The sequence below is a fragment of the Oncorhynchus tshawytscha genome, linkage group LG16 (genome assembly GCF_018296145.1).
Source record: "Oncorhynchus tshawytscha isolate Ot180627B linkage group LG16, Otsh_v2.0, whole genome shotgun sequence".
Lineage (NCBI taxonomy): Eukaryota > Metazoa > Chordata > Actinopteri > Salmoniformes > Salmonidae > Oncorhynchus > Oncorhynchus tshawytscha.
In genome coordinates, this window is record NC_056444.1 from 77,161,704 (window position 1) to 77,186,208 (window position 24,505).

The window sequence follows — 24,505 nt, forward strand, 5'->3', positions numbered from 1 at the left end:
ATAGGCATCAACTCACCACGTAGCTTGTTCTTAATGTTTGTCCATAGGCTACCATAGTGAGGACAGACATTTTCCAGAATAAAGTGGTAAGTGAAAAACTTAATGAAATAGCCCACTCCCTACCTGGTATCTTATTCTGCCGCTATACAACTTTATATGCGTTATTTGTTGACAACCTTGTTATTTACAAAGTTTTTGGAACAGATTCCTATTGGAACGTTCCACAAACTATACCCACCCGTAGTTTGTCGCTGTATTCTAATTCCAAGAGTGTTATTTGCATAAATCCGGAAGTTGAGTCAGTTATTTGTTGCAGCCAGGCGTTCTGGTACTTGTAGTTCTTTTTTACGCCCATCTTAGATCTACACTCCTATCACAGTAAGTATTTCTCGTGACAATCTGTCCACATCTAACTTAGAATTGTGTGCCATTATATGTGTTAGTTATAGTAAATAGCTATTCTATTGTTTGGTATTACTGAGGAATTCACATTTTATGGTTATCATCTCGTATGATTTCGCTAGCAAGCTAACTAACAGCGCCAGTCTCTTGTCTCGAAACCAACGTGAGCTAGCTATGTTTCTTTTAGCTAGTTTCCAAATATCATTTGTACATAATACACTAAAAATTCCATACGGTGTGAGATGGCCATCTACTTAAATGTGCAACAAGAGTGTGTGAATAAAGTGAGATGGCTAACTAGCAAACAAACAAGTCAACTTGTTAACAAGCCAGCCAGTTGGATAGCTAGCTAGCTAAATCAGTAGTTTGCCCCATACCTTGTATTGCATCATGTAATTCTAGGTTATATTCCAGGCAGTTCTAACAGTTTTAATTTGGAAGACCTCAAGTTACTGTACTGCAGTGTCATATCGTGTTCATGTACGACACAGTTACTTGTACTGTAGCTCAAGTTACACCGTTTAGTAGTTTCATATTTCATAGCTTGTCATGTCTTGGCCCATCCAAACACATCTTAGCCAAACCTGTTACCCATTTCAGTCACATTTAGATATTATTACACCCTTTACTCTGACCAGAGGTTTTGCTATTGAATGAATAACGTTACCTGCCTGGCTTTCCACATAGCTGTCTTTGCAATACTAGCTAAAAACCTCTAAATTGCTAATGTTTGTTTAAATTGACCAATAATTTTGTGTGGATGCTAGGTTTTTGTCTTGACTAGAAGGGTTGGTAGTGGTCGACCACACATTTTACAAGTAGGGCAATTCCTACTGTTGCTCACAAGACTACAGACTTGACTGATCATATTTCTGTTGATTCTTGTTTTTTGTGAAACTACACAACCAAATTGACTCCAAATGTTTTTGTTGACAGACATGCCAGGTGAAACCACCACAGAGACAGCCCCAGCAATGGAGCTGCAACAGTCCCAGGCAGAGACCGGTTAGTATCTTATTTATATTTCTCAATGTGTCTGGACAGTCCTCGAGGCTGTGTCTTGACCTGGCATGATATGTTTTTCCACATATGGGGTTCAGGAACTCAACAGCAAAATTACTAAACAATCGGTTTCTCTTTTCTCAATCTGGCATTTCTTTACTCTGATCATACTGGACCAAACCTTGTGTGTGTAATCTCATGTAACCTCTAACATAGAATCCAACAGGGTTTGTTTTGGTTTCCTGGACTCATTACTATACTCACCTATACTTTATGAGGTTTCTTACCTGCACTGTATGAGTTTTGTCTTGGGACTGGGGTGTAATGGACAAACTAATATGCCATGATACTTTTTCTTGTGGTGTCTTGCATGGAACATAATCTGTCTCCAAAAAACAGACTGCAAAATGTCTGGCGAATACCTATTCAAAAAGGCAATGAGAAAGCATAGTGATGTCCTTGCGAATTACAGTTTTCAGAATCTGAGCTATTAAATTTACCGGGAAGAAATATTTGCTAAATTACTGGATTATTTTTATTTTCAATGGACAATGTGCTATGTGCTTGGATTACCAGTGGTCATTATCCATTCACAATAGTGTAGGCCTAATGTTAAATATAATCTGTAAAATTTATTGTAAAATGGCTTGTGAATCACCAATCTACTGGACCTGTTCATGCTAAATGAAAATGCTCAACTCAAAGGTTCCTCAACTGCTCTACATTCAGCTACATCATTCATCAATCTTACTTTCTGTACGTTTTCTGGCTGATCTAGCTGAAATAGTACACAAGGTAAAGCATGTTCGTTTAATTTCCTCCATCACTTTCTTCCCTTATGATGAGTAGTTATCACATCTTTTGAATGATAAGCCTAATTGACCCGGTATTTAGTGCTTGTTTCTTCAGTCTGTGTACTGAAAGGTGATGGGTCCCAAGGTGTTTCGCTTGAATGCGGGGCACTGCATGATAAGACTGGTAGGGGAATACAAATATTCATTATCTCTGTCACAAACACTCTCACAAAGACTCATGGTTTATACTGTCACCGATTACTCACATTGGGCTCATCATGCACAACTTGGTGGTCTACATTTGACCCTTCTTCTGTGTGTAGAAACAGTACATGTATTGTGGTTCCATTAGTACGTGTTTTAGGAGTTGTTGTTTCTCAACAGGAGTATTGGTTTCTCCAATTTCTTGTTAAGATGAATTTGGACTAAATTCAGCCCCAGTTTTGATTCGCATATGGTTATTTTTAAGGAGAGAGACTCTCACTCCATCGTTTGGAACAGTATCCCACTTTACATTTAATTTTTTTTTTTAAAGTTTCCCAACAAGGGTTGCAGCTTTTAATGTCGCTGTGACTCCCCCCTACTCTGTCTACTTCCCCTTTCTACTCCTACTCTTTTCCTGGATTCCCAGTGTTGAGATTTGATGGGAGTTGTATCGACAAACCAGTTTCACTACTTGAGGTTACCAAGGAAATGGCTGATCCAAACCCCACTGTAGCTGCCGAAGCAGTTCAAGATTACACTGAGAAGGTTAAGGACAAGCAGAATGAAGAAGAGATTGTAAGCCCTGTTAAAGAAGAACCAACAACCCAAGACCAACCTACTGCTGTGCCAGAGGAAGACCGAGGGACCGCTGAGGAAGATGTGCCAAAGGTTGCTGTTGAAGAACAAGCTAGGCAAGTAGTGCCAGTTCCTGAAGCCACCACGGAAGAGCAAGAAACTGCTTCAGAATATCTGACACCACCTGAAGTGGTTGAAGCCCCTGAGGTTGTGAGCGTTGCAGTCCAACAAAACGAAAAGGCCAGTCAGAGCGAGGAACCCAAGGTGAAGGTCCAGACTAATGATGTTAATGGTCATTCCAGGTCATTTGCTATTCATTCAGGTGGGTTATATTTATTACAACTTAATGAAAACTGTTCCTCTAGGTGCTTTTCTTTTGCCAATTTGTTTGGTTAAAATGTTTAAGTGGTGTTTCCCCTTTAGCACTAAGGAATCAGCAATGTTCTTTCTGAAAGGGTCACCTTTTTTGGTCTAAACTTGGGACTTTCAATGATCACAAACTATAGAATTTCTAAATGTATTGAATGACACTGTCCCCCTTTGTAAATCACCTGAACCATCAGTCAGGTTTTTGCAGGTCTGGCACAGGGTAGTTTTGACTACTGTACTGTGGCTGCTGTGGGTCTGTCTTTTAGGAAATGTATAACACCTTTTAGAAGCTGGTTGTCCTTGCTAGTAGTTTCCTGAGTAGTTTGTGTTGCAGTGCACAACAATCTGTATGTACCTCCATGTTTTTTGCCTGTGCTTTTTTTTTTTACACTGTTGTATGTGAGTTAAGTGCATCTAATATGCGTTGCCACAGAAACCACTCCCTTTGCCACTCCTACCCCAAAAGCCTTTTGTGAACTAACACTCACACTTAACCCCCCCCCCTACTAGCTCTGACTCTACATCTACTAAATGTGAATATTGTAGTTCTTGAGATTGACAACATCATAAGAGAATGTTCAATCGCTGTATAGTGTGACAATGTTTTTGCACCGACTAGTCGGATTTTGTCCTTGACATTTGTATTGATTATGGATCCCTGTTAGTCTACTGGGGCGAACATTCAACATTCTCTTATGACATTGTCACTGTCGTCCAAATCCAACTGACATCCTGTCTTCCCTTTACTCTGCTTCCAAGGTGCTCTATTCCTTTACCCTGTGCTCTTCTACCAGACCCCCTTGCCCCCTAAACTGACAAGACTTTAAGTGGGACCACGCCTCCTCCTCTTCTCCCAAAGCTGTGCCTTCTTTTGACACCAAGTGCCCATCTCCAACCAACCCTACCTCCGCTCCTAAGTCCCTCGCCACTCTTCACTGCTCCTCCACTACCCCCTCTTCACCCTTTGCTTCGCCCCCTGTCGGCTCTCATTTTGGTGGTAAGGACCAGGCCACCCCACAACCCACGGTAATAAAATCTGGGGAGCCAGGGAATACTGAGAGGTTTACTAGGCCTAATGTTCTTCTAAACCTGTCCCTCTGGCTGACGCTGCCAACTGAATCTAACAATATTGCGCTGTTACCTGAAGCTCTACTACCAGCCAACTCTAACCCCACTGCCCCAGTTAATGCCAGACCATTGCCTCCCACCATGTCTGAGAGTGCCCCAGACACCACTGGTGCAGCTTCACACATTCACAAACCCCCTGCTATTCCTATGCTCACCGAAACTATCCTCTGCCTCGTACGTTCAGCAAGTGGATGTCACTGCCGCCACCCTCCTAACGGAAGACGCTGTCCTCTTTTCCCCAGCACCTCCTGCCATAGCTGTAGTAGCCTCCAAGGCTGATGTTGTCCATCCAGAGAATTCCACAACCTACTGCCTTTCCAGTTCAGGTCTCATTGGCAGAAGTGACGGCTGTTCCATTGGCTATGTCGCCTGTTAAAGCCTGCCCTTTCTCTTTTTAAAGTGTTTTGCGAACATGCTGCTATTGCACCTATGTCATTCTCCACTGCTTTGCCCCCTCTGAGAGCTACGGAAGGTCAAGCAAAGCACCAGCTGCATAAGGCTACAGCTGTATCTGCTGAGGCTTCTGTTGTGAAGAAGGAACTGCCCTGTGAGTCTGCAGCAGTTGACGACAGAGCTGAAGAGGTGTCCGTAGACGTGGCTGCTGAAGAACCAGCTGAGAAGCAGGTTGATATGCCTGCTGCTGCCTCTGTTGCCTCTCTCCAAGCTTCTGCTACTGAGCCTCCTGCTGTTGAAAATATTCCCACCACTCTACACCAGTTTTCTCCATTTGATAAGGTAACTCCTTACTGCCCCCGCTGGTGTGGAGGTATTTGTCTCCTAAACCACCAGCACCTCGAGCGTATTTTCCCAGGCTGTCCCCTGTCCATGTCACCTCTCTGATTCCACTAGACGAACCTGACGGCGGCTCACCCGTATTCCCCCGTTGACCCAGTGGAGTCTCCCTCTCCCGTCACCTCACACCAGTGGAGTCTCCCCCTCCCGTCACCTCCATCTTTCTCACTGAACCTTGGGGCTGGGTGGTATACTGTATTTTATGATATACTTACCTTCTATACTGGTATTTGAATGTTTTTGTTTGTTTAATGTGATACGCCATGTGTAATGTCAATTTTTATAGTTTTAGAGTCATCTCTCTGCTCTTTCTCTCCGTGCCACTTTCCACATAGACCTAGCCACACCCCTGTCACTCAAGGGGCGCATTTGATGTTCCTCAACCACGGGACACTTTAGTCTGCATGGTCAATGCAGCACATGCAACAATGCTGTTTTCTATTTGCTTCTTAATATAAATCCACTAGAGTTCTATAATGACACTATTAGTTTGTGTTTCTTACATCAGCAAGTTTATTTTCTTAGCGACTTGCTCTGAATCTTGTGAGACGCTAATTGTTAGCCACTAATAGCTAGCTAGCTATTAAATGTACTGAGTAAGAGCAAACGTAGCTAGCTAATACAGCCTGATTAATACCAGTGATGGTGTAGACCTGATTCAGCATTTTTGTGCAACATTATCTTCTAAATCAAATAGGAAAATGCAAAGCAAGAATATGTTAGCTACAGGAAGTAGCTAAGAGAGAACATGCAATGTAGCCAGAGCTTATAGGGTCCCCTAGGAAACACTTATCAACTCTTTAGTTCCTACCCTGTCACAATAACTCCTCCCTGGCATTTTAATTCATTGTCATCTCAAACACTGTATTCAAAGTGCCCACTATTATATTCTAACTATACAATTAGAATAGTCAATCTATTTCCATGATTCCAACAGTTTTGCTCTAATTCGCAAAGTAAAATCGCAATTGCAACATTTGGTTAAAAATAAGTCCTAGATTATTTGCCCATGTTGTGCAGCCCTACGTGGTAGTGTGGAAATTCTCAATTGAGCAGAGGTGTGAATAACTTATGTAAAAATACTTTAAAGTACTACTTAAGTTGATTTTGGTATCTTTATTATTTTTTATTTTTGACAACTTTTACTTCACTACATTCCTAAAGAAACTGTATTTTTTACTCCATACATTTTCCCTGATACCTAAAAGTACTCGTTTGAATGCATAGCAGGACAGTAAAATAGTCCAATTACGCACTTGTCAAGAGAGCATTCCTGGTCATCGATTGCCTCTGATCTGGAGGACTCACTAAACACATGCTTTGTTTGTAAATTGTGTTGGAGTGTGCCCCTGGCTATCCATAAATAAATAAACAAGAAAATGGTTTGCTTAATATAAGGAATTTGAAATTAATTACATTTGATCAATTTTACTTTTGATACTTAAGTATATTTTAAACCATACTTTTTAGACTAACTCAAGTAGTATTTTACTGGGTGACTTTCACTTGAGTAATTATCTTTACTTTTACTCAAGTATGACAATTGGGTACTTTTTCCACCGCTGCAATTGAGTGCAGGAAATGCAAAACTTTTAAGTGCTGAAATTTGTTTTGGTTGAAGTTGAATTGAACAGTATAAATTAATCAGAATGGAGAAAGACTCATCGAAATCACTTAATGTATGTGTTGCCACTTTTTAGGATCACTCACTACTCAAAAAGCACCATGGGATCACTCACTACTCATAAAGCACCCTAGGGTCACTCACTACTCAAAGCACATGTACAACTTTTATTATTCAAAAACTAAAAATACTGTCAATTTAAAATGTTTATAAATACCGTGATATATTATTTTGGCCATATCACCCAGCCCTACTGATTTCCCCCACCAGATCCAGAGCCCATTGTGGTAAAGCCAGTGGTCAACAACAAGAAGGGTATGATGAATCCACATTGGCCTGCTTCGCATGGCAATTTTAAAATGACACTAACAATATTAGTATGCATCATTTAGGGTCCGGTCATTTCTAAAGGTGAAGTTTCTTCATTGGGGTAAAATGTAAGACTTTGTTCAAGTCACTGTTCAGTACTAACAATTTTTTAAATGTTTTACATCAGGTAAAATATAGACAATTCTGACTTTGTGAGTCTCTTATGCTGAATTATTCGATTTTTTTAATATATATTTAAAAAATATATTTTTCCTCAGACCACACTTTCTGTCGCAGTGGGATGTATTAATGCTTATGTGAATGGTTGTCTTAACTACCTTTATACCTACAGTCTGTTTTGGTTCATCCTCACTCTAGAAAATCCACCCTTTGCTTGGCTTCTGTAGTAGCAACCGTTTAGTGCTGACCAAAACCTGACCAATGGCAAAATGTGTATTTGACTTGTTTCTCTACACCCAGGGGCCACCAGGGGGTGGTGTTCTACTACACCCAGGGGCCAACCTCAAACTGTTTTTTTGGTCCAGCAAACCCATTTTTATATAATTTAATTTTATTGTGGCTATGACCGTTTTATTACAAATCAGTCTGATTTAGAATTATTGACAGTATTTGAAGGAAGTTCGGTTTGAAGTGAAATGCATCAGAAAGGAAGTACGAAGTTTTTTTAATGATTGGTGTAGAAAATGTCATTGATGGTTCCCCCCCCAGTCTAAGTGCCTGGTCTTGTCCACTCTGTTCTGTGTCCTGCTGCTTTTGGGCATTGTAGAAACAGAAGAGGGTTGCTGAGAGTCTTCTTTCATTGATGGGGTCATAGTATTTTTGTAGCTTAAACCGTTCAAAACAGAGCCATATTTTTCTGAAGAAAGCAGAAAATGCTCTGTTTATTACAACCATGTCTAGTGGCTATCAGCGGTTACTAACGTACCCGTGGTCCTATGGAACCAAGCGTAATGTATTTTATTTTAATTTCTCTCACCACCTCCTTTTCAAATCAGTGAGACCTCTGTATTTGTGCAGCTTTTCCCGAACTAATCTCCTGCAACTGTCCCAGGGAAGTGTATGAATGTATTTTGATGTGTTTGTAACCAAGTTGACTCCATATATTACCACATAATTACGTTCCCTTATCCTTTTCTGCTTACGTACATAGTTTTGTTTATGTTATACTAAAGAACTGATTCTGTGATATGTTGTGACGTGTTCTAATGGAATGTATCTGGTGGTGTCTAGGGTCTGGCACAGATTCTGACAGTGATGACTCCGTACCAGACTTGGAGGAGCAGGACTCAACACAGACACAGCAGGCACAGGTACAGTATGGCCATGGGCCACCAGAGAGTGCTGAGCCCCTACACCCAAGTCAAGTTGAGGGGGGAATCCCTCTTGTAAATAAATAGATTGTTTATCCACTTTTTATTAACTTGATTTTGACCATAATATACTTAACGCAACCACCATCCTCCTGTTAACGTCCTCCTGTTAAGTAAAAATTCCCTGTCTTAGGTCAGTTAGGATCACTACATTATTTTACGACTGTGAAATGTCAGAATAATAGTAGAGAGAATGATTTATTTCAGCTTTCATTTCTTTCATCACATTCCCAGTGGGTCAGAAGTTTACACACACTCAATTAGTATTTGGTAGCATTGCCTTTAAATTGTTTAACTTGGGTCAAACGTTTTGGGTAGCCTTCCCCAAGCTTCCCACAATAAGTTGGGTGAACATAGTTACACCAGCTCTGTCATGAGGAATGGGCCTGTGTCAGGATTGTTGGCCTCCTTGCTCACACATGCTTTTTCTATAGGATTGAGGTCAGGGCTTTGATGGCCACTCCAATACCTTGACTTTGTCCTTAAGCCATTTTGCCACAACTTTGGAAGTATGCTTGGGGTCATTGTCAAATTTGGAAGACCCATTTGCAACCAAGCTTTAACTTCCTGACTGATGTCTTGAGATGTTGCTTCATTATTCACAATTGTCCTGCCATCTATTTTGTGAAGTGCACGAGTTCCCTCCTGCAGCAAAGCACCCCCACAACATGATGCTGCCACCCCCGTGCTTCACGGTTGGGATGGTGTTCTTCGGCTTGCAAGCCTCCCTCTTTTTCCTCCAAACATAACGATGGTCATTATGGCCAAACAGTTCTATTTTTGTTTCATCAGACCAGAGGACATTTCTCCAAGAAGTTAGATTTTTGTCCCCATGTGCAGTTGCACACTGTAGCCTGGCTCTTTTTATGGCGGTTTTGGGACAATGGCTTCCTTGCTGAGCGGCCTTTCAGGTTATGTCGATATAGGAATTGTTTTACTGTGGATATAGATACTTTTGTACCTGTTTCCTCCAGCATTTTCACAAGGTGAAAATGGCACCAAAGTACGTTCATCTCTAGGAGACAGAACGCGTCTTCTTCCTGAGCGGAATTTTTTTTAAATATATTTTTTTAACCTTTATTTAACTAGGCAAGTCAGTTAAGAACAATTTCTTATTTTCAATGACAACCCACCGTTCCTAGGCTAACTGCCTTGTTCAGGGGCAAAACGACAGATTTCTACCTTGTCAGCTCGGGGATTCGATCGTGCAACCTTTCGGTTACTAGTCCAATGCTCTAACCACTAGGCGACCCTGCCGCCCCAGGCTGTGTGGTCCCATGGTGTGTATATATTTGCATACTATTGTTTGTACAGATGAACGTGGTACCTTCCGGTGTTTGGAAATTTTCCATGCTTTTTAAAGGCACAGTCAACTTGGTGTATGTGAACTTCTGACCCACTGGAATTGTGAAACAGTGATCTATAAGTCAAATAATCTGTCTGTAAACAATTGTTGGAAAAATTACTTGTCATGCACAAAGTAGATGTCCTAACCGACTTGCCAAAACTATAGTTTTGTGAAGAAATTTGTGAAGTGGTTGACAAACAAGTTTTAATGACTCCAACTTAAGTGTATGTTAACTTCTGACTTCAACTGTATGTGAACAACAGCTGGTGCGCGATATATAAGGAAGTCTTGAGGTTTTGCTCGCCTGAGGTAGAGTATCTCAGGATGAGCTGTAGACCACACTATCTACCTAGAGTTTATCTGTATTTTTCATAGCTGTCTACATACCACCACACACGACGCACTGAAAAGATGGGTACTCAGATCCTCAAAAGGTTTTCTAGCTGCACCATCGAACATCCTGATGGGTTGCATCACTGCCTGTTATGGCAACTGCTTGGCCTCCGACCCCAAGGCACTACAGAGGGCAGTGTGTACGGCCCAGTACATCACCTGGGCCAAGCTTCCTGCCATCCAGGACCTCTATACCAGGCTGTGTCAGAGGAAGGCGTCAAAAATGTATTTGACTCCAGCCACCCCAGTCATGGACTGTTCTCTATGCTACCAAATGGCAATCGGTACTGGAGTGCCAAGTCTAGGTCCAAGAGGCTCCTTTATTGCTTTGTCGCGATACGAAACCTTCAGCCCCGCCCCTTGGCCGGCAGCGGGGTGCAAGAGGTGGTTAACGTCCCGTTCCCTGGACAGGGCACTATAGATACTTCAGGTTATCTTGGTATAACCAGGACCGCTCGCGTAGCCCTGCCTCTCTTTCTATATCGATACGTTGTCCGCGTAGAGAGGTCTTTTGCCTTGTCACTCTCAACGGTCTCTAGGTGGGATGTGTGAACCCCACCTTTATCCTCTAGACTCTTTGTTTCACCACTCATTGATCCTTGAGTTGTTATTAAGCACTAGTCCTACCAGTCTCTATATGATTTCCCACAGGTTGAGTATTTCCCTTCTGTGATGTATCTAGTTTAAAGTGTGAAGACCTTTAGTCAACTTAGTCTCACTACTCTGCCCGTCGGCTATGTATCGCTTGGAAAATAAAACTTAGATCGATAATGGTAACTCGCTCAATCACAGAGTATTGGTCTCCGTTTCCAGTGTCCCGGTAGAGGGGAGTGTCAAAGTTGTTATCTCCCTTGCCGTTAACTGTCTTGGGAGGGCGTGTACTCGCGACAAAGCAAGACTACCGTTTATTTTTGGAAACACTCTGTTTTTTGTCTTTTACAATCAAACACACTTCAAAATACACAATTTGTTACTTGGTCACACACAGCGTTAATCAAAAACATGCAAATGCCTTAATGCTCTATCATGCCTGGTACAATGATAAACTATTACAGTTTATTAGAAATAAGTGTTAACTTAATTACCTTTAATAGTTGACAGGAAGACCCACGAGATCAGGAGCAGAGTTTCAATCGGTCAGAGTTCTGAGAATTTAGTTTCGGTATCGATTCCTCCTATGAGAGATCGATGGTTCACTTAAATTTCGAGATTCAAGTTAGTCTGGAGAGACCCTTCTCGCCCCAGAGGATATATCCGAGGCTGGCTGCGGCACTCGCCCGGGCTGTAGTATTGTGCTTGGCGTACAAGACAAAACAGGCTCCGGGTCAACTGGCGGCAGGATCAGTCTATGATAATCTCCTGGTTCCTAGGCGAGTGGTTCACCGTTGGTCTATCGCAGTGTCTGTGGCAATAAGCCTTGGCCGGAATGTTGAGCTCAATCGGTTAAGATATTATTGCATCAAGATAAGCCGGGCGCAAGTCAAATGACGACAAGAGCAACTGTTCAATAGGCAAGCGGCATGAACCTGAGTTCCAGCAAGTTAGAATTTATAGATAATTTGAGTGATTCAACTAAATTTTGAGATTCAAGTTAGTCTGGAGGGACGAGAGATTCTCCGCTGAGCTACCGCAGTGTCAGTGGCTATAAGTCCCGGCCGGAATGTTGAGCTCAATCGGTTAAGATATTATTGCATCAAGATAAACCAAGCAACGGGTCAGATGGCGACTAGAACAACTGTTCAATAGCTAAACGGTAAGAGCCCAAGTTCCAGCAAGTTAGAATCTTTAAGTCATTTGAGTCAGGTGGCAATTACCCGAAGTCAAATGGTTGTCTAAATGAATTCAGAATTCAACAAGTCAGCGCCAAAGTAATGCCAAATGTCTCTTTATATACCTTTTGATTCTGCTCCAGATCGCGTCAGTGTTCCCTCTGTCAGACACAAGACATCAATGACACATCACTGCAGCGTTTACACTAGATAATAATTTGCAGGAAACGTATCACAACAGTCCATACAAGCGCTTCTGCTTAAGGCAGAGCTTTACTCTAATAGCAGTGTTTCTAACAGTTTCTCCCATTCGTCAGGAGTGTCCTCAGTGGGCGGGGTTGGTGTTTATTGATACCAGTCTAGTGGGGTGGATGGTTGGATGGCGCCATCTTCTGGTGATTGAGTCCAATCCGGTAGTTCCATTTTTACAGATTGGGTTTGGGTTATTGGTAAAGGGGACAATGGGGCAAGGGGGAGATCCATTTGGCATTTCACTACAGCTTCTATCCCCAAGCCATAAGACTCCTGAACAGCTAATCAAATGGCTTCCCAGACTATTTGCATTGCCCCACCCCAGAACACTGCTGCTTCTCTCTGTTGTTATGTATGCATCGTCACTTTAATAACTCTACCTACATGTACATATGACCTTGACGCCGGTGCCCCTGCACATCGACTCTGTACCGGTACCTACTGTAAACAGCCTCGCTATTGTTATTTTACTGCTGCTCTTTAATTATTTGTCATTCTTATCTTGTATTTTTGTATAATTTTTTTTTTTTTTATGTATTTGCTTAACTGTATTGTTGGTTAAGGGCTTGTAAGTAAGCATTTCACTGTAAGGTCTACACCACCTGTTGTGTATGTGACGACAAATAACAACATTTGATTTGAACTGAGCGATTTCCGCTAGATAAGCCAGCTTCAAAGTCAAAATTGGCCCCCCCGTAAAAGTAATGTTTTTTGCTTTTTGGTCTTAATTTAGGGTTAGGCATTAGGGTTTAGTGTGGTTAAGGTTAGGTTTAAAATCAGATTTTATGACTTTGTGGTTGTGCCAGCTAGTGACCCCTCTGCAGAGGTGCCTCTAGTATATGAGTCATGACGATAAATGACAACCTACTGATAAATGTGTCCAACTTACAGAATAAGTGATTTTTACAAACCTGTTGTTCTCTCCTCAGCTTGCTGCAGCAGCTGAGATCGACGAGGAGCCAGTCAGCAAAGCCAAGCAAAGTAGAAGTGAAAAGAAAGCCAGAAAGGTCAGTTATGTTCATTCACATGTTCCTAGAGTACATTGTTTTGAAGTAGCATCATAATGAAAGCATCATTCCCCAAACAAAGTTATTAGGTCATTATTTCTTAAGTCTATGGGATATTATTTTTTTACCCAGTGTAAAAACTTTTTTTTTTTTGTTGTAACGACTTTCAGTTCAGTTTCCTTTGGACAGTGTTTCCTACAGACCAATATGTTGATTAGCTACTATAGTTTTCTGTGGACAAAAAAGTAGTAATCTTCTCTGTCAACACCAGGCCATGTCCAAGCTGGGCCTCCGTCAGGTGATGGGCGTAACCAGGGTTACCATCAGGAAGTCCAAGAACATCCTGTTTGTCATCCCCAAGCCAGATGTCTACAAGAGCTCCGCCTCCGACACATACATCGTTTTCGGAGAGGCTAAGGTTGGAATCTACGCCTTTTAAATCAGACATGTGCATTGTCTTTGGGGAATCCAAGGCACGTGATGCTATTTTAAGTGGTAACCAGAAATGCTAGAAGAATCATTCATCAATTTCATCTTGGTTGGCTCTGACAGTGCAGATTTTCATTTCAGATGGGACCTGCTATACTTTCTAATAGTTTATAAATGCCTTTTTAAAGCTGTTGTAAAGCCATTTATTTCACAAGTATGTTAAGTTCTCTATGAATTACACCAAGATATGCTTGAAATATTCTTGCAGCTCTGTTTTCTGAAAGTGAATTTCCGTTTGTTCCAGATTGAGGACCTGTCCCAACAAGCTCAACTGGCAGCAGCAGAGAAGTTCAAGGTCCAGGGAGAAGACAGAATGTCTAGCATCCAGGAGAACACACAGACACCCACAGTACAGGAGGAGAGTGAAGAGGAAGAGGTGAGGGTCAAGGAAAGCATTTATTTACAATGACTGATGTGTGATTGTCTCACCTAGCTACTTATATACATACACACAAGTATGTGGATTTGGCTATTTCTCCCAATTCACTTGTGTGTTCCATCATGCTTTGCAGGTTGATGAGACTGGCGTGGAGGTGAAGGACATTGAGCTGGTGATGTCACAAGCCAACGTGTCTCGAGTGAAGGCTATACGAGCGCTCAAGAACAACAACACCGATATTGTTAATGCCATCATGGTAAGTAGATTTCATTGGTCGTCACTTGTGTTGTGAATGTAATATCAGGTGTAATTGACATTTCACCGTTGCTTGCTATGTTCTGAGGTGATGACAGGCACATTTCCATCTGTACAATAAAGTTGTAGATTCTATTCAATGTTGACACCTCCTAAAATACAAACCACTTTTTATTTTTTTTGCAGGAGCTGACCATGTAGATGCCCAAGAACCATGAGGACCCGGGTCCAGTCCATCATTAAACACGAGTAGATGTGGTCTATTCAATTAATTCCAAGGATAAAAATAAAAGTTGTGGATTAAAAGGGGATGGAATATTTCTTCTTCTGGTTACTGTTGTGTATTTATGTTTTCCCATTTGTTGGTAAATAAAATGTTTTCCTCACATTATTTCTGTTTGTAAGGTTGTGCTTCACTAATGAGCAACGGTGGGTGTAGTACCATTTATAGGCAAGGAAACACAAAATAAAAATGTAATAGACGTTATCATTTCCTCAATCAAAGTTTGTATCAACAGATGTAGCCTGTGGAATACATCATTCTAGACAATATAATTCTATGTCGTTATAAATATGCATAATGCATCCTCCAATTGAATGCCTCATCCTTGAATATAAAATGGATCCTCCGTCTGCCTCTATACCCACACGTATTTTCTCAATGTTATTTATTTTAATACCTTCAATCACAAAGTTAGACATACTTAATTACAAAATAGGCCATCATCACTGTCAACCTTGAATGATCATTATTCGTTATACCAGTGAAATGTCCAAACTGCCTCTGCATGCCAATCATCTGACTGATCTAATCATAAAAAATTTAAAAAAGTTTTAACCAGGCAAGTCAGTTAAGAACAAATTCTTATTTAAAATGACTGCCTACCCCAGCCAAACCCCTCCCCTAACACAGACAACGCTGGGACAATTGTGCGCTTCCCTATGGGACTCGCAATCATTGGCCAGTTGTGATACAGCCCGGAATCGAGCCAGGGTCTATAGTGATGCCTCTAGCACTGAGATGCGGTGCCTTAGACGGCTGCGCCGCTCGGGAGTTTCATGGAAATATGAATTTAATGTCCTTTAATTACTGTTCTGTGAGTGAATTACAGCAGATGGTGTTAAACTATTAGCCTTGTATTTTGTTTCAATTAAAGTTTATATCCAGCCCTGGTGCATGAGAAGAAGGAAAAAAAGCTACAATTCTGCCTCAACTAACCATCTTAAAATATCATAAATTAGGTGTTTTTGGTGTAATAGTAAAGTTCTAGGCCTACTGTGCTATGCGGTTGTGTTTTATGTAAAAATGAAAATGATTAGTTATGTGATCTTGCGTGACATTGATTCAGCTTGGTTGTAACTTTACTAAACGAGCACAATTGTGAGAATTTTCTATTTGTAGTAAGAAATGATGTGGGACTATCATACAGATATTCAAGTGTTTTAAGCGATTGGAGCCCCCTTCGTGGTGCTGAAAGGACACCGCTGGTGTCGTGCAATGATGTTAAAAGCTGAACCAGCTTGTGGTGCTGAAGGATAGCGCCAGTGTCGTGCAACGATGTTAAAAGCTGAACCAGCTTGTAGTGCTGAAGGATAGCGCTGCCTTTCGGCCATTTCAGGAACAAACCATTTGCAGTATAGCCTAATAGTACTATGACTACGTGGTATATATCTATTTCTAGGCTGCAGCCTAATGTAAATACAAATACATATAGTTTATCATTGCACGAGGAGAGCTTTAGATGCGAGTAGGCATTTCATTGTAGCTTACACTACGGTGTATCATTCAACTTCCATTTCATGAGTTTGAACACATGGTTACAATAAACCCTATTACAGAATAAAAGAAAACCAAGCGGTGAACTATCAATTCATATTTATTTGCATACAAACTCAGCAAAAAAAGAAACGTCCTCTCACTGTCAACTACGTTTATTTTCAGCAAATTTAACATGTGTAAATATTTGTATGAGCATAAGATTCAACAACTGAGACATAAACTGAACAAGTTCCACAGACATGTGACTATCAGAAATGGAATAATGTGCCCCTGAACAAAGGGGTGGTCAAAATCACAAGTAACAGTCAGTACCTGGTCTACACTGGAGTGGCTTACCAAGAAGACAGTGAATATTCCTGAGTGGCTGACTTAAACATCTATGGCAAGATCTGAAAATGGTTGTCTAGCAATGATCAACAACCAATTTGACAGAGATTGAAGAATTTTAAAAAGAATAATGAGCAAACGTTCCAGGTGTGGAAAACTCTTAAAGACTTACCCAGAAAGACTCACAGTAATAGCTGCCAAAGGTGCCTCTACAAAGTTTTGACTCAGGGGTCATGAATACCTATGTAAATGAGACATTTCTGTATTTCATTTTCAATAGATTTGTCATTATGGGGTATTGTGTGTACAGTCGTGGCCAAAAGTTTTGAGAATGACACAAATATACAATTTCACAAAGTCTGCTGCCTCAGTTTGTACGATGGAAATTTGCATATACTCCAGAATGTTATGAAGAGTGATCAGATGAATTGCAATTAATTGAAAAGTCCCTCTTTGCCATGCAAATGAACTGAATCCCCAAAAAACATTTGCACTGCATTTCAGCCCTGCCACAAAAGGACCAGCTGACATGTCAGTGATTCTCTCGTTAACACATTGGTGTGAGTGTTGACGAGGACAAGGCTGGAGATCACTCTGTCAGGCTGATTGAGTTAGAATAACAGACTAGAAGCTTCAAAAGGAGTGTGGTGCTTGGAATCATTGTTCTTCCTCTGTCAACCATGGTTACCTGCAAGGAAACATGTGCCATCATCATTGCTTTACACAAAAAGGGCTTCACAGGCAAGGATATTGCAGCCAGTACAATTGCACCTAAATTAACTATTTATCGGATCATCAAGAACTTTAATTAAGGAGAGCAGTTCAATTGTTGTGAAGAAGGCTTCAGGGCGCCCAATAAATTCCAGCAAGCACCAGGACCGTCTCCTAAAGTTGATTCAGCTGCGGGATCGGGGCACCACCAGTACAGAGCTTGCTCAGGAATGGCAGCAGGCAGGTGTGAGTGCATCTGCACGCACAGTGAGGAGAAGACTTTTGGAGGATGGCCTGGTGTCAAGAAGGGCAGCAAAGAAGCCACTTCTCCAGGAAAAACATCAGGGACAGACTGATATTCTGCAAAAGGTACAGGGATTGGATTGCTGAGGACTGGGGTAAAGTCATTTTCTCTGATGAATCATCTTTCCGATTTTTTGGAGAATCCGGAAAAAAAGGTGGTGAGCACTACCATCAGTCCTGTGTCATGCCAACAGTAAAGCATCCTGAGACCATTCATGTTTGGGGCTGCTTCTCAACCAAGGGAGTGGGCTCACTCACAATTTTGCCTAAGAACACAGCCATGAATAAAGAATGGTACCAACACATCCTCAGAGAGCAACTTCTCCCAACCATCCAGGAACAGTTTGGTGACGAACAATGCCTTTTCCAGCATGATGGACCACCTTGCCAAAAGACAAAAGTGAAAACTAAGTGGCTCGGGGAACGAAACATAGATATTTTGGGTCCATGGCCAGGAAACTCCCCAGACCTTAATCCCATTGAGAACTTGTGGTCAATCCTCAAGAGTCGGGTAGACAAACAAAACCCCACAAATTCTGACTAACTCCAAGCATTGATTATGCAAGAATGGGTTACCATCAGTCAGGATGTGGCCCAGAAGTTAATTGACAGCATGCCAGGTCGGATTGCAGAGGTCTTGAAAAAAGAAGAGTCAACACTGCAAATATTGACTCTTTGCATCAACCTCATGTAATTGTCAATAAAAGCCTTTGACACTTATGAAATGCTTGTAATTATACTTCAGTATTCCATAGTAACATCTGACAAAAAATATCTAAAAACACTGAAGCAGCAAACTTTGTGGAAATTAATATTTGTGTCATTCTCAAAACCTTTGGCCACGACTGTAGATGGGTGAGCTTTTTTTAATTGTATTTCATCCATTTTGAATTCAGGCTGTAACACAACAACGTGTGGAATAAGTCAAGGGGTATGAATACTTTCTGAAGGCACTGTACCTCTAGGCTGCTATACATACTTATTTGGTTTGTCATTCTATCGTTTTTCATGGGATTTTAGTGGTAATTACATTTATTTATAATTATTTATCAGAAATAATTTTCCAGAAATAGTTTTACCAGCTCAGTGTATTCTTAAATTGAAAAAAGTAAGGGTGCGCCACTCCTTGCGCTCCAGCAGCACTACAACCCTGCCAGTAACGCCTGTTTATACTTGTGTTATACAGGGGAAATAGTTGACATTATGTGATACAGTTCAACTCTTTTTTTAAAATTATTATTATTATACAGATCAACTCTGTGTGTGTGTGTGTGTGTGTGTGTGTGTGTGTGTGTGTGTGTGTGTGTGTGTGTGTTGCCACGGTAACAGCGTAGCTTACTTCAGGTAAAGCGCGTGCAAGAGACTTGTCCCTGCACGAGCGAAAGATCCAGAAACTTCTTTGGGACTGCGCGCGAGCGAGTCCACGGTGACTTGATTCTAGATGCGTCATTGCGCACAACGAGGAAAAGCAGTTACTGGTCTAGGATTGATATTTACATTTTACCCTGTTGTTTTTCGCTACAGAAGAGAATTTCCAACAACACATCGTGGTTAATACTGCGGTCTGGAGTGGGAAGAAATAGATAGCAAGAGATGTACGTGTGGAACGGGGGTAGGAGGGAGCTAACGTTAGCGTGCGATGCATGGGATGCATATTCTTAGAAATGCGGGGTAGCTTGCTAGCTAGCTCCAAGCTTAATCAGCGTTTAACTAGGGCTGGCTGTGTCTGGCATGCCCAAACCTTTATACGTGTATAGCAACGCTGCAATGATAGTTTCCATATTGTCCATGGGACACAGAAATGCAACGTTAATGTTATAGCTTGCTAGCGGGTGCCAAATGTAGCTAACTAACTAGCTAGGCCTGCTCTATGCTCCTTCATGCATGGGGACGATTAGTGGGAATGAATGGCGCGCTTGTCAGTTTACACTAGTCGAAATGTCGGCTTTACACTCGCGCAATGATACTCGTCCATATCATTACGAGCCATAGTGATACTTTAATAATAATACAAGGCGGAGTCTTGGCTTCATAGCTAGCTAGTTATTCAAGTTATTCCTTTATTCACGCGGACTAGCTAGTTTTAGCTAGAGCCATATAAATTGGTATTAGCGAGCCATTTCCTTGCGAAGTGGCTTTTAGCTACTGGCTTGTTAGTTGGAGTTTCATGACATTCTATGTGGCCTGCTAGCTAGCTCATTCATTGATATATGGAAGGGTGTCTGAGCTGGTTAGCCAATAATACCTATAAGGCTTGGCCATCAAACCACTGAATTCAAGGAAGCCTTATCCCTTGAGACAAGTGACAGTGAGCCACCTGACAAGTATGACCTTGGATTAAATAAAGTTGATGGGTGGAGCTACACTCCAGCTGATAAGTTAATGTTCCTGATGTATAGTGTCTGAATGAACCAAACAATGTATTACCTTAGCTAGCTAATCAATGCTTAAAGCAAATGTGTATGCTTTCTGTTTCACCATGCATGTAGCAGATGAGTAGACAGCTTTCTAAGTGGCACATTATTCTGTTTTGCATCTATAATGAATGGCTGGAACCAGAGTGATATATATATATATATATATATATATATAGATGGATGGAACAAGCCCCTATCCTTCCCACATGTTATCCCTTCATAAATGTATCCCCTATTCCCTAATGATGGTAGTCTTGGTAACTGTCTGTTAAACTATCATTCCCCTCGCCACTCCCTGTCATGCAAAACATTTGGCATAATGACACAGAGTACATAGAGTGGAATGTTGGCTTAACAAACTGGTACCCAGGCTATAATGATGGGGTGCAGTTTCCAAAATATGGATGGATTTCATAATCAAAAACTAGAAGACATTGATCACTGCTTTGTATCGGACTAATCAGTCTTCTCTATCGTCCTATAGGCAGCCAGCAACAGCGAAGTGGTATGACAGAAGGGACTCCGTCTTTATTGAGTTCCTGGTAGAAGACAGCAAAGATCTACAAGTGAAGTTTGAAAAATCAAAACTTGATTTCCGGTAAGCTGCTTCACCCGGTACACACTGTAGTTTAAGTGAGACTGATTTTAGGCTAAATTGTGAGCTGTCTATAAATTAGGCCTACTGCAGAGACACTTGGGGAGGGCAGTTTCCTGGACACAGATTTAAACCTAATCCTGGACTAAAAACCATCATCTTCCTTTTAGCCCATGAATTAGATCAATCTTATTGGCCCTTACTGTCTGAATGAACAAAACCATCTATTTTACTTTGTCTTTTCAGTTGTGTTGGTGGGATTGAAACCCTCAAACACCATAATGAATTGGACCTTTTCGACTCAATTGATCCCAATGTAAGTATGTTTTTCATTTAGCTGCAGAATCACTATCTGCAATGACCCAGAAAAACCGCTGCAAATGACCTGGATGTTAAATCGGCTGACAAAGAAGATCCCTCATCCAAAATGACTTGTAATATACCGATTATCTCTCTTCCTCTCGTTACAGGCATCGAAGCACAAACGTACAGACAGATCAGTGTTGTGTTGTCTGAAGAAAGCAGAGGCAGGAAGAGCATGGCCACGGTTAACAAAAGACAAGGCAAAAGTAGGAACTGTTTCAATGCGCAATACTATGTATTCTACCTTACTTTTTCTGCCCTGTATTTCTAGGCATCCTGTCCATGTATCTTATTCCTAAAAGGCCAAACTGATTAGCACCCCTACCCTGAGACGCTTTGAATAGGCTCAGATCACATAAGGGCATTTTGTCTTTAATGTTGGTTAAAATCATTTTGATTTGGGATGTCTTGTTTTTTTTCTCACAGTTCCAATGGCTGGGTGTCGACTTCAACAACTGGAAAGACTGGGAAGATGATTCTGATGAGGATCTGTCCAGTTTCGACAAGTTCTCAGAGGCAAGCATGTCACGTTGCACAAAGTGTCATGTGTTAAATGATATATATTTTTTATGTTGAAACAATGATTGTTGCTTATTTTCAGATGATGAATACGATGGGAGGAGAAGACGGCATGCCAGATCTGGGCATGGGTGGTATGGAGGGTCTCGAAGAGGTCTGTGTTTATTTTCTGTCATCTAAATTCATTTTACAGCAAATATATCAAGGCAAATGCAAACATTTACCAGTGTACTATATACGGTGGCTGCACGAGAAACTACTTGCTTTCTTGCTCTGTTGAGTTTTCCAGTTTTGACACTGAATCTCATATTGTTTTTATTTCCAGCACGACAGCGATGATGAAAGTAAGTTGTGATATCATTTTAGCACATGGTTAAAAGCAAGCAGCCAATTGCTATAGCATTTGGTGCATTTCATTTGAAAGTTGTTCATAAGTCTCATACCATCCACACATGAGCCATGTTGTAGACTTGGTAGATTAGCTTTTAATCTTTTTTACATTTTAATATTTGTAATTTTTTCAGAGATGCCAGACCTGGAGTAATGGTGCATATAAAGTCTGTAACCGATGACGACAAGAAATGAAAGCCTCAAAGGTCGGTTGAAGAGAGAGACGAGTTGAGTTGGTAGCCATATTTGAAAAATGAGGAAATATCAGCAGTTTTCCAAACACGTCAGAGGAACCTCACTGAGGAGAGACTGTATCTGTCGTCACGGCATCGCAGCAGAGCATTCTCCAGCCAATGTCTTAGTGCTGTGCTTTGCTGTTCTAATTCTGCATGGACAATTCAGTTGTTTCCATGATGTGCTGTGGGGTTCAGTTATACCGTGCTTTAACTTAACAACCAGGGGTGCCTTCAGCAAGGAACAGTGTTATGGAACGTTCAGATAGAATTACGTCATGTAGAACTAAGGTGCCACTGACATGTAGAATGAAGGAATCGTGTCGGCTCATCGTATTTCAATCTGCAACGTTTGACAATGTTTTCCTACTGAATGTGGCCCTGCTCTGATGGGATAGTCTGAAAGTTACTCTCCACCTTTTTATTTAATAACGTCAGTGAGGTTACGTATTGAATATCAACATAATTGTAAATTCTAACCGAAGAAAAAACATGTTTTCAAACAACTGCCTATTTTCAATAAAGTTGTTTCTTTTTTTTAGTGAGAAATGACCCCTTTTGTTCGTACTGTACATTTTGTTTTATTTTTCTTAATATATTGAAACAAGTTTTAGCTCGGAACAAATATTTTCTCAATGTACGTTAACATCTGGAAAGGTATTAGAAATTAATGAATGAAATATGCATGTTCAACTTATTTTACAGTATAGCATAAATTGCAAGTTATAATTGAAAAACCTTTCAATCACATTTTGCAAGGATGCTTTTGCTTTAGTTAACATCGTACATACAGAACATTTTAAAAGTATATACCATTGGGTTAACTCGATTTGCATGCTGTTTTGTATAAAACAAGCAGCAAATTATTTCTTCCACATTCAAAGGGGTGCAGAAACGCAACAAAAAGAACTTGTCATTAAATTACCAAGTTTAATTTGCACTCACAGTACAAAAAAAATAAATGCACGTGTTAAAACAGATGCACTACTAGGTTTCGCCAACCTGTATCGTAGATCATGTTGATGAAATATCAGTTTAAATGCGGTGGGAATTTCTCCACATATTTCTAATAAACTGTCTCTGACTAAGTTGTTGTTGTCCAGTTTAAAAAGTGTCTTGGCACGTAGTGAGAATAATATATCTTTGACCTAAACAGATTAAAGGGATATAAAGGGCATGACAACATAAACAAGGGTCATCTGTTATTACAGCGTGTGAGAATTAGTCTGTTGAATGCTAGTACATGCTATGACCACCAGGTGGTGTTGATGGTCTATATACCATGGCTTCATACCCAGATATAACCATTGATGCATCATTGGATATTACACAGGAGTAGGGTACTGAGAGCATCATAGCATTATGCATTATGTTCTGCCAGATAATGTACCTTTTGGACAGTCCCACTTGAAGTTTTCATTTCCTCTAAACAAAATTATTGTTGGTTCAGTTTAGGAGCATGCTGAATGTCAGCACTGCTCACCATTCACGGACTAGAATGCACGTGCACGTTTAGTTTACCTCACATCCTCACCCAGACAGTAACACAAAGCTAAAGCATTTAGTCGCCTCAGTTAACACGATCCTCTCTCTTTTTCGCCTCTGTTTTTACCCCTCAGGTACAAGAACCATAGCCTGGTTTCAGATCTATTTGTGATGTCTTGCTAACTTAATGGCAACATAGCACAAACAGATCTGCAACCAGGTTATAAGAACCTGAGTTTGGAGGGAAAAACAGACCTTAAACTGACACCCCTCCCCCTAGAGAGAGATGAGAACCTCTCCCCCTAGAGAGAGAAGAGAACCTCTCCTCCTAGAGACAGGTGAGAACCTCTTCTCCTAGAAAGAGTAGAGAACCTCTCCTCCTAGAGAGAGAAGAGAAACTCTCCTCCTAGAGAGAGATGAGAACCTCTCCTCCTAGAGAGAGAAGAGAACCTCTCCCCCTAGAGAGAGAAGAGAACCTCTCCTCCTAGAGAGATACGAGAACCTCTCCCCCTAGAGAGAGATGAGAATCTCTCCTCCTAGAGAGACGAGTATCTCTCCTGCTAGAGAGAGATGAGAACCTCTCCTCCTAGAGAGACGAGAATCTCTCCTCCTAGAGAGAGACGAGAACCTCTCCCCCTAGAGAGAGAAGATAATCTCTCCTCCTAGAGAGAGATGAGAACCTCTCCTAAAGAGAGACGAGAACCTCTCCTCCTAGAGAGACGGGAATCTCTCCTCCTAGAGAGAGACGAGAACCTCTCCTCCTAGAGAGAGAAGAGAACCTCTCCTCCTAGAGAGAGAAGAGAACCTCTCCTCCTAGAGCGAGATGAGAACCTCTCCTCCTAGAGAGAGAAGAGAACCTCTCCTCCTAGAGAGAGAAGAGAACCTCTCCTTCTAGAGAG

At 41.2% G+C, this 24,505-nt stretch overlaps 2 protein-coding genes across 4 annotated transcripts; both read left to right on the top strand.

Annotated features, from left to right (window-relative positions):
- The first annotated feature begins 285 nt into the window (after positions 1–285).
- LOC112232712 (nascent polypeptide-associated complex subunit alpha) lies at positions 286–14,874 on the top strand. Of its 3 annotated transcripts, XM_024399908.2 has the most exons (10): positions 286–378; positions 1,339–1,407; positions 2,830–3,300; positions 7,162–7,206; positions 8,452–8,531; positions 13,283–13,360; positions 13,632–13,778; positions 14,094–14,225; positions 14,362–14,484; positions 14,670–14,874. In XM_024399908.2, the coding sequence occupies exons 2-10, from the start codon at positions 1,341–1,343 to the stop codon at positions 14,682–14,684; spliced, it is 1,158 nt and encodes a 385-aa protein (XP_024255676.1). In that variant the 5' UTR covers positions 286–378; positions 1,339–1,340; the 3' UTR covers positions 14,685–14,874. The 3 variants fall into 3 exon arrangements, with proteins under 3 accessions (XP_024255676.1, XP_024255677.1, XP_024255678.1); XM_024399909.2 differs by lacking the exon at positions 7,162–7,206; XM_024399910.2 differs by lacking the exons at positions 2,830–3,300; positions 7,162–7,206 and having other exon boundaries at positions 290–378.
- Positions 14,875–19,018: 4,144 nt separating this feature from the next.
- Positions 19,019–22,678, top strand: LOC112232711 (prostaglandin E synthase 3). The gene is made up of 8 exons (XM_024399907.2): positions 19,019–19,199; positions 20,506–20,619; positions 20,863–20,932; positions 21,087–21,185; positions 21,406–21,495; positions 21,581–21,652; positions 21,824–21,842; positions 22,023–22,678. Coding segments are annotated over exons 1-8 (486 nt in total). The 5' UTR covers positions 19,019–19,197; the 3' UTR covers positions 22,043–22,678.
- Positions 22,679–24,505: the final 1,827 nt, after the last annotated feature.